Source organism: Lates calcarifer, linkage group LG14 (assembly GCF_001640805.2).
Source record: "Lates calcarifer isolate ASB-BC8 linkage group LG14, TLL_Latcal_v3, whole genome shotgun sequence".
Lineage (NCBI taxonomy): Eukaryota > Metazoa > Chordata > Actinopteri > Centropomidae > Lates > Lates calcarifer.
In genome coordinates, this window is record NC_066846.1 from 1,710,961 (window position 1) to 1,731,433 (window position 20,473).

Sequence of the window (20,473 nt, forward strand, 5' to 3'; positions counted from 1 at the left end):
GTCAAGAAAGAAAGACCACACCCTCCCCAGGGCTGCAGAAGTAAAGATACTGTGTGATATGTATGAGTCAAAAACTGCACCCCTTCTCAGAGTCACAACTCTGAAGATGCAGATATGATACAGACTGCATAACATTCAGTGTGACTTACACTGTCTGAAAGTATCTCTGGTGTCCACTGTGAATAAAACTCCTCATCAGGTATTTCAGTTTTCTTCAGTATCACAGTAATCCAGTAATAGTGTGTCCATGGGCACACTGCAAACAGGAACACCAACAGCTAATAAATCACCACACTTTAAATAATGCCAGTTCCTGAAAATGTAAACAAATATAGGCTAAAAACATAACTGAAAAGAGAATAGCTGACATTACAATAGCCCATTTGATGAGCTTTTACAGGGTCTTGCTCTTCTCATGGTTTTAATTTTTTTTGTCACCATATTGGTTCCCAGATAGGCCTACATGTTGGTGTTTAGCATATTTTTACAAGTCAGATGAGCAAAAAAATTCACACTGAGCTAATTTTTTTTTTTTTTTTTTTTTTTTTTTTAAAGTAACAGGACAAGCAGCTTTGTATGTGGGGAAAAAATGTCACTGTGGACCAAATTCAAATTACAGGAAAAACAGAAGATAGTTGTAGCAGTAATTATTACTGGGGTGGGGATTTTTAAATTTTAGATTTAAAAAAAGCACATACATGGATTACAGTCACTGACCAGCACAGGTAATGTTATATCACCCCACTTCCCTGAGAGTCATAAGTCTTAAGACATAAGTTCTCTTTGACTTAGATAAGAATAAATTGTCCAGTGTCATTGACTGAGATTAATCAAAAAAAGGGTGACTAAATATGATTAAAACTGTCACAGACCTTTGATATCAGGACTAAAACTAAATCTAAAAACAGCTGACAACATGAACACTAACTAGTAAATCTCCGCACAGTACATACTGTACTGTACGACATGTAGGTAACATGGCACAATATGTAGGAGCATAATTCAGCCTTCAGTAACAGGACACTGTCACATTGTCCTTGCCCCCTCTGCTGACTGTGATCCATTAATGTTTCTCAATGTCCCGACCGTTGGAGCAGGACATGGATGTCTAACTTCAAAGTGACCTTTTTAGTCTAACATCAGCTGACTCATATTGAGTCAGCATTTACAATGACCTTTTTGCCAGTGGTTGTTGGGGCTTGTACTTGCCCATAATGCTTTTTTATGATTATTTCACATTCATGATTTACAATCAATATTTTCATATGGAATAATGGAACAAATGTGTATGTGTAACAAAGAGTCATCATTAACTCTACTCTACAAAGCCTTTTAGACTGTTTTTGCTCCTTCTGTTTTGATTGACTCTCACTGCTCTCATCAAGCCTGTTTCCTGCTGCAGATGTTTTCAGTGAAATTCTCTGATAAACCCACTGTACACTACCTGTTCGGCAGCAAACAGCAGACACAGAGGCTAGCTGGCGGACATAGTGGAGCATTTAGCTGCTGATGAGCCAAATATTTTTCTTGGTAATAGGTGGAGACCAACTCGGAGCTAAAAGGAGAATGGTTGGGACTTTTGTTTTTGTTTTCATAGTCCTGACAGATTCTCCTGCTTCAGAGAGAGTAAAAAAATCTCATATTGCTTGAAAGTGTAAAGGAATAGTTCAATATTTACAGAGCCAGGTTAGCAGTTTCCGTTTGCTTCCATTCTTTGTGCTAAGCTAAGCTAAACCTTTTGTGACTCCAGCTCTGTAACTTACACACAGACATGAGATTTACCTCGATCTTCTTTTTTCTCAAAATCTTCCTTTGTGGATTATGACCTTCTCTGTGTCCTCTTTGTGATTTGAACTGTCAACAGAAACGTCCAGGGGCTTATAAAGCTGATTGGACGGCTGCTACAGATGCAGGCAGACCAGAGAGACTGTGAAACACACTTCGCCTGTCCTTACTCCATCAGGTCTGTCTTTGTCATTTGCATAGTACTTAGGCTTGTGTTGTCTTAATAAAAAATCTATTTACTTTTCAGTATGTGTGGTATGTCAAACTGCATATGTACAGTCATTGACAGAAGTCTTGTCACATAAGTACATAGTAACTTAAAATGGCATATAACTTTATTTCTAATCATTCAGTTGTTAAAATAAATGGTTAATTTTAATGTCAAGGGCTTTCACATTAATAACTGGGTGCAAAATGAAACTGTCTTGAACACTTCTGATGTTCACAGCTTGGTAAAGCCCATAACATTTGTTTTTGCAAGGACAAAAGTCTTGTTGTGTCTTAAATGATTCAGCCAATCACAGATTAGAGCTTCACCTGTGACAAATACTGTAATTAACACATTTCCAGGTGTGTATAAAAATAACCCCAGCACACCAGACCTTCATGTGAAGTGCAACCTGACCTCTGGCAACATGCCAAAGATTCAACCACAGACCTAAGTGCTGATCATCAAGAGCCTGAAGACCAAGTCTGCTGCTGAGGTGGCAGACATCTTTAATGTATCCAAACGTCAAGTGAAGAGGATAAGAAGAAGATTTGAAGAAGCTGGTGACATTGATGACAAGCCCAGGTCAGGCAGACCCTGTAAGACAACTGTTTGAGAGGACTGTTTGTTGCTTCAACAGTCCAGGGCCAGCCCTTTTTCAACTGGTCACCAGAAACCCCTGTATCTACAAGAACACTTTGTTGAATTCTCTCACCCAGTGGTCTCCATGGCCGAATTAGTGCTCACAAACCAGCATTAAACAGAAGACAACAAAAAAATTGTGTTGCATTTGCCAAGGCCCACAGCTTGCAGAAAGCATGGACGTTGGAAAAGTGGCAGAAGGTTGATTTTTCTGATGAATCATCCATTGAACTGCATCCCAATCTCTGCAAATACTGCAGAAGACCTCTTGGAACCCACATGGACCCAAGATTCACCCAGAAAACAGTCAAGTTTGGTGGAGGAAAAATTCATGGTTTTGGGTTACATCCAGTATGGGGGTGTGCGAGAGATCTACAGAGTGGATGGCAACATCAACAGCCTGAAGTATCAAGAAATTCTTGCTGCCTATTACATTCCAAACCAAAAGAGTGGGCAAATTCTTCAGCAGGATGGTGCTCCTTCTCATACTTCAGCCTCCACATCAAAGTTCCTGAAAGCAAAGAAGGTCAAGGTGCTCCAGGATTGGGCAGCCCAGTCACCAGACTTGAATATTATTGAGCATGTCTGGGGTAAGATGAAGGAGGAGGCTTGGAAGATGAAACCAAAGAATCTTGATGAACTCTGGGAGTCCCGCAAGACTGCTTTCTTTGCCCTTCCAGATGACATACATTATTTTTGTATGCGTCAAGACTTTTGTCCAAGCAAAATGTAAGAATGATACAAGACTTTATTATAATAATTATAATCTAGAGGCCTTTGCCTGTCATATAAGCCATTTCTGATTCCAACTGATCAACGACAAGTCAAGTTATTATTTGTTGTTCTTACAACTTGGATAAGCGACAAGACTTTTGTCAGGGACTGTAGTTGTAACGACATTGGTAGGATTATTTTGTCAAAATTGACAGAGCTCTTCCAGAGCCAGCGAAGATATTATAACTGTTTTCACTGAGCAGTATTAACCATGGCTCGTAAACTAATCTTAGGCTGATCAACATCTTTTTATTTTCTCTTGTAGTATCACCTTCTTAAAGTGGAACACCCCAGTTTTGTAGATTGTGCTGTTGGACTGATACTTAGACATTATGTTGAATGATGCTAGCAAATACTAGCTGATGTACATATGTGTTACCATAGTCACCAAATGATCATGTGTAAACAGAGGCTGTATTTTGCATACACAGATTGGGAGATTGCCTCCTTGACAGTTGATGATCAGAATACGGCTCAAAGAGTACTTTATCTTTTGGATAATGCCAGAATCGCCTGTTCTGTCCTATGCACGATTACAGATGATACCACACCAGAGTCCACTTGAAAGATCAACCTGCTCAGATGGTCCTGGACTAGTTGTTAAGTCCAAGTTCAATGAATGGCTTTCAGATTCACCAACCAAGTTAGGAGTGGCAGCATCTTAAGGCCAAATTGTGTAGATTGTGTCTGGTTATGAACCTAACCAACTGTTGTTTGCCAAGAAATACTTCTAGCACAAACTCCCCCTAAAACATAAATTGTCATTTTTATATTTCTGTTGAGGACTAAACAAAGAAGACACAGTGTGTTAATTATAGTTGTTTGTAGGTGTATTTGTGAAATATGGACAGACCCAGGCTAGCTGTTTCCCTGTACTTCCAGTTTTTATGCCAAGCTAGGCTAACCAGGTCCTGACACTGGTTTTGTACTTAACAAAATGGGATTGATATTGATCTTCTCATCTCACTCAGAAATTGTGTTGTAACTATTGGAACACTGTGCTACAAAGAGTCAGATGGAGCGACAAACATGAGCAGTGGTCATGCAGTTTTAATGGATTATTAGTGATGTTTCAGATCAGTTCACTGTAGTGTTTTAACTTTAAATAATATAGTCAGGCTAAACTTGTTAAGCTTGTTAACAACCTGCCTGATTGTCTCACTTGATCTGTCAGATGTTTTTGGTGAAACTTAGGAAACTTTCTGTTCTTGTATAATCAGTCAGTGATTGATTAAACGCTTTAGGTATAGGCATAACTTGGCAATACAGATGATACAATTACTATTCAGAGAAGAGGGAGTCCTGTGTGGTAAAGGTTAGGCTTACTGGTTGGATATCCTCAGGCTGATATAGTGCAGTGCTGTGCTCCTGCTGCAGCCTGGACACAGCCTCCCCTCCTCTCCCTCCTCTTCCTCCTCTCCCTCCTCCCCTTCTTCCAGCCTTAGATCCGCACCTCTGCCAAGATCCTGGGGCCTCCTTAATCAGTTACAGCGGGTGATAAAAAGACTGAGCTGCTTTGTCTGTTTTCTTTTCCTTTTTCCTTCATGTTTCCATTCCTCTGCGTTGCTCTCCATGTTTCTGTCTCTACCTCTGACACCCTTTCCTCCTTTTTTGTGCTTGATCCCTCTTAACCTCTCTTTCTCCACATCTCTATCCTTTCTGTCTTTTGCTCCTTCCTTCCCATTGTCCTCTCCTTTCTCATTTTGTCTTCATCGCTGTCTCTGCTGTCTGCGTCTGTCTGGCGGTCTGAACCTCCCTGGTGGGAAGATGAATGTGTTGAGGGCAGCAGGGTGGCGCCGTTGGCCTGGCAGTCTGGCCCGCCATTGGTCGTTGGGCCTGGCACTGCTGGGTAACTGTAAATGCTGTGGGATTAATGGAGGATGCACACTGGTGCCCATTGTTGACCGTCTGCTTGCCGCTGCCCCGTGCAATCTGCCACAGAGACTTTGAGCCACTTCAGCACCCAGCAGGATCAGGGAAGGTTCAGGGCTCTGACTGCCACACCAGCTCATTTCTCATGTGATGTTAGTCTGGCTGTAGTAGTGTAGTCAGTCCTTACTGTCCCCTGCAGGCTTTCCCACATACTCAGTGTATCTGGCCTGTCTGCTCAGGTACAGTGACATGGTAATTGTACATTTATACTGAAATAAATTACAGCTAGATTGTGGACTGATAAAACAGTAGTGATTCAACCTGCAGCCATGTCATAGAACCTTTTACAAACTGGTCATTTTGGTTTGTTGATAACAAGTCAGGTTATTAGCTGGAGAAGCAATAGTAGTCATAGCTAAACAGACAAAGAAAGCAACAATCCTAGGTAACCTCATTTCTATAACCAGACTGGATTATTTAGGTGATACCAGTATCAGTATTTGATACTTAAAAAGATTTAATAATAACAGATAAAATTGTTATATACAATTGTTTACATGAACACAAACATTTTTGATAAGGATACACTAAATTTGGTTATTTGAAAAAATTAGGTCACGTCGTGCACTGCGTGGGATGTAAAAACAAATTTGTCACTGCTCTCTGGTGGACAATCTGTATAACTGCAACACTATTTCTAAATTTCCTTATCAATTCTGTAGTCATTTTTATCCTGTGGGCTGGGGAACACCACCACATTTTCAGTTTGTGCATAAAAAATCATAGTAGTAAAACCAGAAATTCTCAAAACTGGAAATATTGCAAATAAAAATGTATGGCTGAGGTAGAAAAGTAAGCATACCTAAATCATAACAAAAGCTGTCCGGAAACATACTTTTTTGATACACCTTGATGGTACCGTACCTGTTGCCCCCCTTTTTACTTTACACAAAATATTCATTTCATGTTACTGAATGCACAAATGATATCTTGTGTAGGGACTGTCATGATGTATCAGAGATCCAGTGCTAAAATAGTCATGTAATTTGTGGTTCAGCTTTTGATTTAAAGCACACACTGGTTAACATTTTATTCTCCTGAAGCTTGAACAACATTTTATTGGAAACACACACATCCTACTCTGTTTGATGACAAAGAAGATTGAATTATTTTGTAAAACAGAGTTCTGTTTTAACCCAAGTCTGCTATTTAATATTATCATATGTCTTGGTTGCACAAAAGCAAATCACTGAGACTTTTTTGTCTTGTCATGTCAAATTATGTCTGAACCCAAGTTCCTGAATGTTTCTTATGCTTCTTAAAGGTATACTACCCAGGTTTTGTTGGTTTGTCAGTTGCTGTTTAAAACACACCATTCAAAGGAAAATTCTGCATATTATACCTTTAATATCTGCTGAGGTTTTACAGTACCAAAATTATACTTTTTCAGTATTTTTTCTATACTTGTTAAATTATATGTTAACATTGTTTTCTGGAAAGTCGCCAATATACTCTGTCTGCTTGACAGATCGTCCAGTAGCTTCAGAAAAAGAAGAAGGGAACCTTTATGCAGCAGAGATTTTCTGTAGCATTCCCCAGATCTGGTGCCTCAACACAATCCTGTCTCTGAGCTCTGCAGGCTGTTCCTTTGACCTCATGGCTTGGTTTTTGCTGATACTCCTTGTCAGCTGTGAGGCTTTATATAGACAGGTGTGTACATTTCCAAATTGTGTCCAATCAGTTGAATTTGCCACAGGTGGTAAACTCCAATCAAAATGTAAGAAACCTTAGAACGATAATCAAGAAAAATGGGAGGCCCCTGAGTTAAATTTCAAGTGTCGTTGCAAAGGATCTGAATGTTTATATCAATGTGATATTTCAGTGTCTCTTTCTTGATAAATTTGTAAAAATCTCTAAAAGTCTGTTTTCATGTTGTCATTATGGGATATTGAGTTTAGATTGATGAGAAATAAATTAATTTAAATGATTTAGCTTGAGCTGCAACATAACAAAATGTGAACCAAGTGAAGGGGTCTGAATACTTTCTAAATGCACTTTATCTTAGTTGCATGAAGTGTTAAAAGATTAAAAGCTGCTGCCAGAGAGTTGTGAAGTGTGATGTTTTAGTTTCGTTTGCCTGCTGTTGTGCTTTCAGATAGTAAATCAGTTCTGTGGTTGAACCCCGACTTCATCTCACAGGCTGGAGTAACCTGCAGACATCCACAGGAAGCTGGGCGTTACAACAGACAGACTTTGCCTCGCTCATTTGTCTGCCAGCGCTTTGATTCACATGTGAACTTGGAGTTGAACTAAAAGCATTGAGATCTCTGTCTTGACTTCCTGCCTCTTCCTTTGTGTGGCAGCTGAAAAGTAGAGAACGGCATTAGGGCTGATGGATGGGAGCTGTATTGAAGCTGAAGGTTTGGAGATGGCCACGGGGGGAACCTGAGGAGGGGGGGGCAGAGATGGTCAGACAGATAACACCATATGTAGACTGGGAAGAGAGGAATTCAGCCCATGCTGCAGGCTGTCACAGGCTCAGACATGCTTAGTCACTGAACTTCCTTCCTTCCACTTAGATATGTGGTGATTGATGGAAGGCACTGGTTAAGTGGAGCTGATGGTGGTGTTCACCCACCACACAGCAACCCTGTTTGTTAACCTCTGGCCTGTCTCTGGGCTGGATTCTCAACAATACTCAGAGACTTCACCTTGGATTTGACCCCAGTGTTTTGTCTGAACTTAATGGGTTTGCAAATTCAAGAATAATGGAGGCTATCTATTGTTTACACTCACAGGATAGATAATGGCTGAATGCCTGGTAATGACAAGAATAGATTTGGAATTTCTATTTTATTAAAAATATGCAGATGTGAACATCATGAAGAAATGATGTGAATGTTGTTATTTTGTTTAGCATTGTAACATTGTTGGAGTCAATGATAGAAAGTTGAGGAAAAAAAAAAGATAAAGATGCAGTAGAACCAGATATACTGTATTCTCAATTCCACATATTCTTCTTCTGTGTCCTGTTGCGCAAGTTTCCCACAATACAACTCTGCCACCAATAGTTGGGGCAGCTGCAGTAGAGTGGGTCACCTACTAATTTGAAACGTAGTTAGTAAGTGGCTAGTTGTTCAGTTGTTCCCAGTCTGCGTGCCAAAATATCCCTGGGCAAGATACAGAACCCCAAACTACCTCTGATGGTGTACCATCAGTGGAGTGTGTGTGTTAGACGTATAATGCCATATGAATGTGTGAATGTGACCTGTACTCTTAAGCTCTTTGGATGGTCAGTATGACTAGCAAAGAATACAGAATACAGTCCATTTACCATTGTTTGTTTGGAGGTTGGGGTGTGTTGTGCTAATAACACCTGGAGTGTACTTTGCCACACCTATAACACCACCCAACAATTATGTCACAGTAAAATGACACACCCTGGAGGACATATCCACCGTAGGTCAACAAAAACAAGATTTTCAGCTGCAATTAAATCGCACTCTAAGATGTCAGTTGTGGATAAATATGAAACTAAACGTCTACACTCACTTCTAAGTTCTGATTATTATAGCCTTTCTTTGTGTCCATTTCAGAATTGGGACAGTGCAACTGTTGCGTTAACGTGGCCTTTGTTCTGTCCCCTTGTTTTACAGGATCAGCCCTCATCCATACATCATAGCCCTGGAGAACCGAGTGGACTGCTGGCCAGCACTGCTGCTAGAGATTGATGATTTCATTCAGCAGGCTGCTGACAGGTTAGCCACAGCAGAGGCCTTGAACCCTCCATCTAATCACATAGTCCTTCAGTGCATGAATTTCAAAGCTATCTGTGAGGAGCACCCATCCCAAATAACTCATCATAATTGGTAGCTGTTATTATGCAGTGATGACAAATATATACAGGCATGGCAAATATAGTAGGGAACATAGATCGTATTATTCACAAGGTTTAAGTCAGGAAAAGTTTTACTTTCATGCAAGTTTGAGGCCAGATTGATTAGCTTACATTATGTGCTGCCTTTACATAGTATTTTTGATGAAGGTACTAACACATAATTTATATGTACACTGCAGAAATGAACCAGCCTACATCACCATGCTGGCCCCTTTCCTGCAGTACCTGTACTGTGAACCTCAGAGGCAACCCCAGTATGCCCTGCTCCGAAACAGTCTCCTCAGGGTGCTGCTGCCCACACAACCAGTTGCTGAGTTGGTCCATCAGAAAAAGGAGCAGAAGAAGTCCTCCGCAGTGTCCGACAGCCTGCTGCACTGCCTCTGCCAGCTGGTTCCACACATGCAGGTGACACAGTGAATGGGAGTATTTAGGCAATAATCCATGAGATGCCAACATCAATAATGGGCTCAAATTATTTGTTTTTTGAAGTCATTTTAAATACAGTGCAAAAATTAATATCTTGTGATGGGACTCTGCCCATAAGGAATTAATGCATTTAATTTAAAGTGTGACCATGGAGTCATGAAAGATTGAATTTCTAAGCAATAAAGCACACCCTTACTCAGTTTGCTGGTTTGCTGCTGCAACCTAATTTCATCTGACATATAGCTCATGGCCACTAATGTTAGATAATGTTAGCAACATTAGCCAGCAGATAAATATTGCTATATAACTGGTATTACTGAGCTCAATAACTACTTGTTAGTATGTCACAGAGAAACACTCTTTAATTATTTATTCTTAAACCACAAGGGTGATTGATATGATTTTTTTCTCTTAGTTACCAATGTTACCAGCCACATTAAAAACAATATGTTGTGTTAGATTGTCTTTTACTGGCTAACAATTTTTTTTTAAAATCATTATACTGTGTTATTATTCAGTCTAATGATATCTTTCAAATTGTGCTAATTACAAAAACTCTGCTCTCCTTAAAGCCTTTGTGCTTTTAGGATTCAGAAATTTCCAACTTTGATGACTCCCAGAAGAGTTTAGAAAAACACCTCAGCATACAGCAGTGACATTTTCATTCATTCATTCATTCATTCATTCATTCATTCATTATCTATACCTTACCGTCCTTATAAGGACTGGAGCCTATCCCAGCTGACACTGGGCGAGAGGTGGGGTGCACCCTGTACAGATCGCCAGTCCATCACAGGGCTAACATATATAGACAAACAACCATTCACACTCACATTCACACATACAGGCAATTTAGAGTCACCAGTTAACCTGCATGTCTTTGGACTGTGGGAAGAAGCTGGGAAACCTGGAGAGAACCTACACAGGTACAGGGAGAACATGTAACCTCCACACAGAAAAGCCCCATTGAACCCAGAACCCTCTTGCTGTGAGGCGACAGTGCTAAACACTGTACCGCTGTGCCGCACAGTGACATTTTCCACAAATATATCTTATGCCTTTAAAATAACTTAAATGATGCTATAATCTCAACCAAAAAATGTACATGTAGGAGCTTCAAAAACACAATGTCAAGTGAACCTTTCCAAGTCTCTGCATCCAAGTTGGAGTGAAAAGTCCTTCTCGATGGACTCGCTGCACCTCTTGTGGAATTCTTCGGCAAAATATATCTCTCGAGTAGTAGTTTTATTTCTTTTTTATGAGGTGTTGGTGTTGTCCTCTCTGTGCTGACAGGTGGACAGCATGGAGGCGGTGCTGGAGCTGTGTGGATTCATCGATGCTCTGCTCCAGGGTCTTGTTCAGGTCTCAGAGGAGCGCTGGAGGACTGAGAGAGCCAGGCTGCTTCTGCACCTGCTCTGTGCCTGTCAGCTCTGCCTCAAGTTAAACGGAGACTGTCGGCCGCTTCTCTGCGTATTACAACGGCTCCTGCCTGCCTGCCAACAGGTGACACAGCAACGTTTATGATACATATCACTAGCTCACACACAGTACAGTACAGTATGAATACCATCACTGTCTAAAGCGTTATTGTTACTTGTAGGAGCTGCCAGTGGATGAGCTGATGATGGGTGTGGCCCTGCTCCTGCTAGAGGCCCCTGCAGCTCAGCAGACCAGCCTGCTCAGTCTGGGTAAATACCGTCTTCAGCTAAATAAATGTACATTTAAGAATGAGACATCCAGATCCTGCAGAGGTTTATAATACTCACAGGAAGGATTTTACTCACAGCAGAAAACATTTATCTTTGATCATGATGGTTGCAAGATAAACAGCAGAATTACAACATTTAAGTTACAAAGGAATCTACAAGGAATGTGTGTTTACATGTATTTGATTGACCAGTGCATTGCCTTGCCAAATGACATCACAGTGCGTTGCAGCAAAAGTCACGTTTGGTTTTGCTTTTTTGCTGGATGACGCTGTGTGTTTTTTGTCTGAGTCCCCTGCATTGATACCACATTCAAATGGGCTCAGGGCTCAAAGTGGTGTGAACACAGCATAAGCAGGAAGTCCATCTGCTATTGACAAGTCATCATATCATATAACTACAAGACACATCTTCATATTATGAGAAAGAAGTTGAATTATTTTTTGTGAATCATACTTAAGTGAGAATACATTTCTGCTGTCTGTTAGCATCTATGCGTCAAATGAGGGATATGGATGACCTGAAGTTACAGGTTTCACTATTCAGCTCCTAATAACCAGAGGATGTTGAAATGTAACTCTATTAAAAATGATTTATGAGTCTGTAACAAGATGTTATTTAAGGCAGTGACTGGACTGGTGTCTTTCAGACAGCTGAGACAGACAGCACAAAGATAAAAACGCAAGTTGGTAATTTGGAAACAAATCAGAGCCAGAAACAATGACATTTAGTTTTTAGAATATAGGAATATTTTCACCAGCCACAACAGTGAGGCAAGTAATGTTCTCACTTCACTTTGGTCAGACTCTAATTACTATTTTATTCTCTGTTTATGACTTTTCTTGTGAAATTGTGTGTCCAATAACAGTGAATGACAGTATGATATAAATTCTTTGTCTACAATAGAAGAGGAAGCAGATATTGCAGCATGGATTGTAAAATCTCTTTCCAGCCTTATGCAATATTTTGCCTTTTTTTTTTGTTTTACCCCTTTTGCACATAAAAGCATGTAGATAGAAACACACCTATAAGTAAGTTCTCATTCTGTCCAGCAACCCACATAGACAATCCACCCTGAGATCAGAGTCAAGCAGAGAGAGAAATCCTGACCTGCAAATAAAATGATCTGCTCTGAACAGATCATAAAATATCAACCTGCATAAAATCTGAAGGTAAAACAAACCCAAAGTCAAACACACAAAACACACACCTCAAATTGACTCATTTATAGTATTTCAATTCTAACTGGTTTATGTAATGAATATCGTACCCAGGTGCATAACAAGTCATGATATGAAACTCATTATAGATGATTATATTGCTGTTGTGAAGGCTGCACCACAGCATGTCTGCTTAAAACATGTCATTACCAAGCTGTCATAGCCCATGATCCTATACATTCACCAGGTCCATTAGTTTTCCTAATAATTTCATAGAAAGGAACTGATATGTACTGTAACTGTGTTTACTTTGGAAAGTTCCTGGAAGCAACAAATTAGTCTCTAATTAGGAAACTCTAATTATTACCAAACAGTCATTTGGTAATAATTAGAGTATTTTTCCATGTAATCAATTCCTATTGATTGCTAGCATAACCAAGAGGGTTTTTTAGTCAGTGCACAGATTGTTGGCTGAACATGCAAAAATATGAACAATGTCTACAGACAAGCATAAAAGTCAAGCTATACGGTGAATCTTTTCTAATAATAAATCATATCCATTCAGGTTTAAATGGATGTTGATGTAACTACCATATAATTTTCTGGTTCTTTCTTAAACTCAATTAATCATGTACTGTGTTAGATCATTGTCTGGGTTTTCCCTATAATTAATGCCAAATTAATGTTATGTTAATGTTTTAGCATGCACTGCATCACATTTACATGTATGACTTGGTAAATAAAGAGGGATTCATTCATACAAGTTACAGTTATAGCTACCATAATCTTTCCTTGTTACATATTTTCCCATGATGGTATGTTTAAGTCCCCCACTGTTGCTCTGCTGTTGATTGATTTTATTTTTTCCTCCTGCTTCTTCTCACTTTACAACCTAATTTCTCCATGTGGATTCATTAACCTTCATAGATTTTTTTTTTTCCTTGTTGTCTTTATCCCTCCCTCTCTCTCTTTGACACAGCACTGAGTTTGGCTCCAGAGCAGACTGAGCTGTCACCCTGGTTGAGTCCACTCCTGGTTCTTCCTGTGCTGCAGCTGCTGTCCTGTTCAGGCCTTACTGAGCCTCTGGCTGACCGGAGGACACACAGCCTCAACCACAGCCTGGCCCACAGCCTGCTCCGCAGCATCAGCAGACAGACAGATAAACCCCGACAGGTAACACTGAAGCTGGCTTCAGCCTCTATGTGCAGGCTCATTGACTGTCACAGTCCAGCCTCTTGTACACAACTGCACAGGATCAGGTGCAACCAGTTAAAACAAATCCAGCACAGTTAGAGAAATAGGACATGTGGGACAAATTTAAGATAAAAAGGTGAGGCATCAACAGCATCACATGTCAAAAGGAAAAGAAAATGATATTAAAAAATGAAAAAAAAAACACGAAAAAGAAAAATTAAAGACATTAAAAAATAAGGAGGCAGGGCTGATAGCTTTTCTAGTTTTGCTAGCTTCAGAGGACTGATGTTTCTTTATTGTTTCCAGATGAATCATTTATTTTGTGAAACTTAATTTAATCAGGTGAGAATTCAGGGTTGGTATAAAATAGAAATGAATTGTTCAGCATAGTCATCTGCTTTGTTAATTACATTTCACTATCTAAAAAGGTGGGAAATTTCTGTATGTTTTTTTGGTTTTATAACTGAACCCACTGTTTTTGTATTAACCAGGTAGACTGCTGTTCATCTTTGCAAATAGCCAATGAAATCAATTGATTTTCAGCTGTATTTGCATAAAGCATAAACCGTCGCCACTGACTATCAGTCCAACAGCAACTGTAAAAAGAGCCACAGATATCGTACTGCAACAGTAGCTCTCTAGCTAATGTGTCCTCATTTACAAGCATGGAGACAGATCTTGTGTCGCACCTTGTCTTGCATAATGAGCCATCAAACAAACATCTGTCTGGGGAAAACTAAGGACAGTGTGCAGGCTGTATGGCTAATTAGCTGGTCAGCTATATTATTACTATTTGTTTATTTATTTATGAGTAGAATTCTACTTTTTTGCATCAAGTAAAGACATTTGTGCTGATTGTATTCTTTCATCTGTCTTATTCCCCTCAGCCTGGTCCACCATTGACACTTCCTCTCAGTTCCTGGTACAGTGAACTCAGCGTGGCTCTGTCCATACTGCGTAAAGTGGCAGATGATCCGACGCTGGCTGCTGATTGGCTGCTGTCGGTTCGCTCGGCCGTGTCATCGGGCCAGCGCTTGCCCTGCTCCCTCGCCCTCATCGTGACCTATCTCATCATAATGGGTCAGGAAGACGTCTGCCAGCTGGCTCTGAATGCAAGCCAGGCCTTCGCTGCAGCCGACCCCTGCCAGGTAGATAATCCACACCGCTCCTTTCAACACAGAGGGACATCTCAAGTTAAAGCTTTTCTCTGTAGCTTTTAGAGACTGACTGAATATTTGAATAAAGTACTTAGAATATACCTAACTTAAAATATACCTCAAGGCAAAATAAATAATTCCAGTCCTGCTTTTCTTGTCTTTCACCAAATGTAAATCCAAACCCTCTATCATCTGAATTTGTGCAGTTTAGTGATTTGTACTGGGACAGATTTGATTGTTTGGATGGGTAAAGTGGGCAGGGAAGCAAAAGTGGAAAAGTGAAAAACAAAAGACATCACAATACATTTCAACAAATGTCATCTGATGAATCGTAAATTATATAATGTTTTGCCAACTATTATGCTAACTGATTGTCGTTAAGCTCAGTGAAAAACTACACTTTGGACATTAAATTCAGTGATGACTAGATAATTTTGCATTTCCTGCAGAATACTTTAAGCATTCACACTAAATATAATCCTTTGACTGTGTAGCAGACAATGATCTTTGGTTTGTAGTTTTCATAGATGGATCTAGGTAGCTACCTACCTAGCTACATAGAGGACCCACCCACAATGTTTGTAGTTTCTACAACTGGCTGAAACAGCCATCAGTGAGCAACATTAGACCTATTAAAATTGCCACCTACTTCTGAGACTTGTTCAGCAATTCAGTCTTTACAACTTGATTTTCACAATACAAAGAGATGGAAAGCAGTGGCAGCTGATCGCAGTATGTTTGAGGCAACAGGAAGAAGAACCAGATGCAGACACAGGCAGGCAGGTGCTATGAAGTGCATTTAATATAAACAGTATTAACCAAGGCTTACAGGTAAACAGGCAGGCAGGCTGGGAGGTACAGAGACAAAAACGTGGTGGGATGATTGCAAAGGAGGGAGGACAAATGGGGAAGGGCATGTGAAAGGGAGAGGTGATGTGCGCTTCCTAGAGGCTGGTGGAAAACAGAGAGGAAAAACTTTCAGTGGGTGGAGGCCCAGGAGCTGAAGAGTGGTGGCACAGGTGACCTCTAGACTAGTTAAGCTGGAAGGTTTGGGTGGACAGCCTCTGGACCAGATAGAAAGAAGAGGCTGCTTGGGAGAGTTCCAAGGTCCAAAGACACAAACTCTTCAGTGGACAACGACCACAAGGAAGGGACAGATGGGTGTACCCGCTCAGGACATTGACCAGAATGTAGGGCAGATGGGGGAGCTGCTCTGGACGATGACTTTGAGGGGGTCAATGAAGGCAGAGCCACTCTGGAGGGTGGCAGCAAAGTGGAAGGCAGGATTCAGCTTTCTGTTTGGGCAGTGGTGCCAGGCAGGTGAGAAGACCGATGTCTTCCAGAGTCATGAGGACCAAACTTTCTCCTGGGGGCTCAGACATGAGGAAAACCCCCGAAAATGGAAAGGCGAGCCCCAAGGAAAGGTGACTGCTGGGGTTTTCAGGGACAGAGGCAAGAGGCTGGTCGACTGCGGGACAGGATGACGGCAAAGAGGTTGATGACTGGGATTGGAGGGACAGCTTGGAGGGCATCTACTAGCAAGATTGAGAATGGCAAATTCAAATTTTCATAGAAATACATGGACCTAGGGAAGTGGGAATATAGGTGAGGGCATTGACAGAGGTAGGGAAGCTAACAGAAACAGAACCAAGGCAGGAATCATGACAATTGACAGTGGGTAGTGAAAGTGGTGAAGTAAAAGAGTCTTGTGGTTGATGGGCTAAACAGGGCAAAATCTCTGGTAATATGTACGGGTTGGATTTCATTCACAGTATGCAGATATTTTTTTTTATATCCCTTGGACATAATTTGCCGTTGAAATTGACTTTGGATTTCATTCTTAAAAAGACATTCTCACCTGCCTTCAGCTGCTGCGTTTTCTGCAGCTGCATAAAGGGAGAGGGTTAAACTGACAGACTGGCCCACTGGGACTGTAAATGGAGTCGCTAGCTCCAGAAGTTGATGTGAAATATCACATGGTGTTATGGGCTCCTCATTACTTGGGCTCGTTAGAGGCTCAGAGTATTCCCCCCGCTGGTCTAATTGCTCCCAGAGTGCCACTTGTGCCGTCGTCTGATGCGTTGGTAGAAGGTTATTGGCATATTTGAATCCAATGGATTTCCCTCTTCACAGTATCACATCCCCTCACATCTGCCTGCTTAGAGCCACAAACACCTCGCAGGTTTGCAGTATCTCTTTGTTACAAGAGATGAGGGTAAAAATAAAACTCCCTGTTGTTTGTAGTTGCAAAGGAAAAACAATATATTCTTTATTGTTCATTGTGACAAATATGTCATTGATTTAAGGTCAAGGTTTAGGATCAGCAAAATACCTTTCAGGGATTCAACTTGAAGAAAAACCTCAGTTTCCTTCCTCTCCGCCCCTCCCTCTTCCTCCCAAGCCATGCAGGTGAAGTGGTTGCTATGCAACAGCCAAGGTGCAGGTCAGCAGTAAGTGCTTTATGTTAATTAAAGGCTGCTACACTGCAGAGATGTTGACTACATGTGTCTAAGGACCCCGACTAGTTCCTTTTTGACCCCCAGCACTAAAGGGAATGATAAAGTGTTAACCCCACATTGTCCAGTACTCCACTCTAACTTCTATCTGTAACGTATTCATTGACCAGACTTCATATGAATAGAAATGAGCTGGCTCTCAGCAGACCATGACCATGGTTCAGAACATAAGGGGCCTAGCATGTGGGACAGCCTATAACCTGGAGTGGTGAATCTGTATTTCTTGATGCTGTCTCCACAGCTCACCCTGCATGGGTATGCATCAGTGTGCATCATCAAATAATCTGGTTCCTAAGGCTCGTAGTTTACCAAATTAATAGTTTATAATACTGCAATTGCCTTTTTGCCACTTGTGTGCAGTAGAAACAAGCTGTAAATACAATACTGACATGTTATCACCTTTTAAAGTTGATGTTCATGGTGTTGGCAAACAGTTACCTATTTACACATCCAGGGTTGTTTGATAATTCTCTATATGATCATCACTTTGAATGACATCTTACACTTATTCATGTGATTCACTGTTTGTGCAGCTTCACAAAAGCTTCTTTGAGGAAAATGGGAAATGTTTTGTGGGGTACAGATGAATGATTATCCTTGTGCTAAGACCAACAACAAGGAAAATGAAGGAACTAGAAAATAAAATGAGCTAATAAAGAAAAACAGGAGAGTCAAAGATATAAAGGTAAAGTAGATTCAGGGGGTTTCTGAAGCATCCTCACCCAGTTTCTTTTGGTGTGTCCTTTATCTAAACTGACATGTGTCTGCAGGTTCCCTCCCTCATCCCTGTTCTGTTGTTCAAACTGGGGAAGGAAAAGAATCCCGACCTGGCTCATGCTGTGCTCAACTGCCTGCCAAACCTTGGGACCCATAAGGTACTGAGCACCTCTGGCCTCCCCTGTCCTGAAGATGAATGACATGGAATATAAACCACTGCACATTAACCTCATCTGTCTCCTCTGCTCACTTCAATTACTCTCTTCATGCATCTCCTTTGAAGATTGTGATTTATATTAGAGCATAATTCATATTCTGAACACTTTAAATAAATGGTTGTATCTGTAGATGTGGCTCTGGCTCATAAGCAGGTCTGTGAGGATTTTCAGAAATCTTGTTTTGGTTGATTTTAACCACCATCACACACCATGTGCTTTCTTGTTCCAGCTCTGTGTCCCCATGGTGCTGCAGACTCTCCACATGCTGGCCAGCGCCCCCAAGCTGAGAGCTGTGGCAATGCGCCTCATGACTGCTCTCTGGAAGAAACAGGTCTGTCATAATAAATGCTCATCACAATCATCAATCCATATTTAGACCTTCTTTATTTTTTTTATATTTTTCCTGCCTTTTCCTCCCGTTCACTTCTCCCCTCCCTCACACGACTGACTTTGTTCTTCCCTGTAAGGACCGAGTTTACCCCGAGCTGCAGCGTCTGCTGGGTCAGCAGAACAGCAGCGTGGTGGTGGGGAGGGACACCCAGTGGGAGCAGATCCTGGCCAGGGCTGCCTGCCTCCGGGACATCTGCAGAGAGAGGTCTGACCAACACACACGCACTTGACATGGTGTGACATGAAGTGGTGCTTCTTTGAGAGGTCTAGTTGATTGAGAACTGACTACAGGGAATCATCTGTCTGATGTTTTTTATTTTAATGATATTAATATTTGGTCATTTACAGTGCAGCTTCAGGGGTTTCCTTGACTTTTTACTGCCTTGACAAAAGAACACTGCATAAATGCACTATAGACAATATTAGCCTCCATCTTAAAGGTCATAAAGGTAGGACAGTGGTCTCCTACCTTTTAGGCTTGTGACTCCTTACAAAGAAGTGTAATAAATAATGATTATTCTAATTATCTGTAGGAGAAATAAATGGTAATTCAATATAATATGATATTTTACTAGACTTGGGCATCACTATGTTTCCTTTATTCCTTTAGTCAGTCAGCACCGGGCCTGTAACACTTCAAATTGGAAATACTGCACATGCATATGTTGTGCATGTTGAGAAGGTTTAGCTGTGTTAGTTTATTTAAATTGTCCGTAAAATTCCACTAAATTGAAAACACCTTGCTGTGCATTAACTGAATAGAAATAGAAATAATGATTAATCTTCACTGTTTCACTTGAGCAGGTAATTATAAGTATGTTTATGTTTTCCACCTCTGTTGCCCAGATGTTGTTTTGTCTTTTAGAGGAGAGTCATGTATCACAGGGTCGCCTTTGTTTGTCTGTGTGTGTGTCAGGCCTTACCAGCATGGAGGTGACATGTTGGCTGCTATTACACACACTCTGAACCAGTGCACCAGACCAGACATGGCAACCCCTGCTGCTCTCGCCCTGCAAGGACTACAGGAGCTGTGCCGTGCAGAGGTCACTTACACACACGCACACCACACACACCACACACATACAAAGCATGGATTGAGTTTATATTTGCATAAATTAGATTATCTTATACGTATATCCACAACTGATCGATGTCATCAGAACATTCAGCCTCCACAGAATGTTTCTCCAGACTGTGTGGGTGTCTCCTGTTTTTGTTGCACCAGGACAACTTGTACATTTATTATACTTTAAATGAGGTTTGTGTTTTTAAACTCGAAGATTTAACTGAGCTGTCTGCATAACTTTGCAGAGTAAAACTCACAACAGCTGTTTAATCTTGGAACAGAACCCTGGCTGAGATTTTACCAGTAAATAAGATTCCACTGAGTCTCATGAGGTTTATGTTGCAGGTAGTGGACATCATCTCGACATGGAGGCGTCTCGGGCCTGAGCTCAGCTGTGAATCCCGTCCACTGATGGTCAAAGCTGTAGCTGAGCTTCTGGCTCTGGTTCCTCAGCTCACTGTCAAGTCAGAGGAGTATGAGGTATCTCATCTACTTTATTAAAGCTTCTTTTCTGTATGTGTGAGCATCTACAAGGTGAATTAAAGACATGTTTAGAATTTGGAAACTTGTAACCCCCACTGACAGTATCTAAAAACATGCTATCACGAGTTAAAAGGTGATGTTTTTCACAAGATTTAAATAAATAATTTAACATAGTCTTTAGAATTTTACACATCTTTAGTAAATACAGATCTCATCAGTAAATGTCTTGGATTTGTATGAGGTTTTTTTTTTTTCTTCTTG

At 40.8% G+C, this 20,473-nt stretch overlaps 1 protein-coding gene across 1 annotated transcript in view; it reads left to right on the plus strand.

The window, feature by feature from the left end:
* The window catches only part of focad (focadhesin), a 44,848-nt gene that overhangs the window by 6,455 nt on the left and 17,920 nt on the right, over positions 1-20,473 (plus strand). The window contains 12 exon segments of the mRNA XM_018693825.2: positions 1,865-1,963; positions 8,938-9,039; positions 9,359-9,584; positions 10,899-11,108; positions 11,206-11,293; positions 13,451-13,644; positions 14,553-14,813; positions 18,109-18,213; positions 18,503-18,604; positions 18,741-18,868; positions 19,580-19,706; positions 20,075-20,209. Of these exon segments, the coding sequence (XP_018549341.2) occupies positions 1,865-1,963; positions 8,938-9,039; positions 9,359-9,584; positions 10,899-11,108; positions 11,206-11,293; positions 13,451-13,644; positions 14,553-14,813; positions 18,109-18,213; positions 18,503-18,604; positions 18,741-18,868; positions 19,580-19,706; positions 20,075-20,209 (1,777 nt within the window).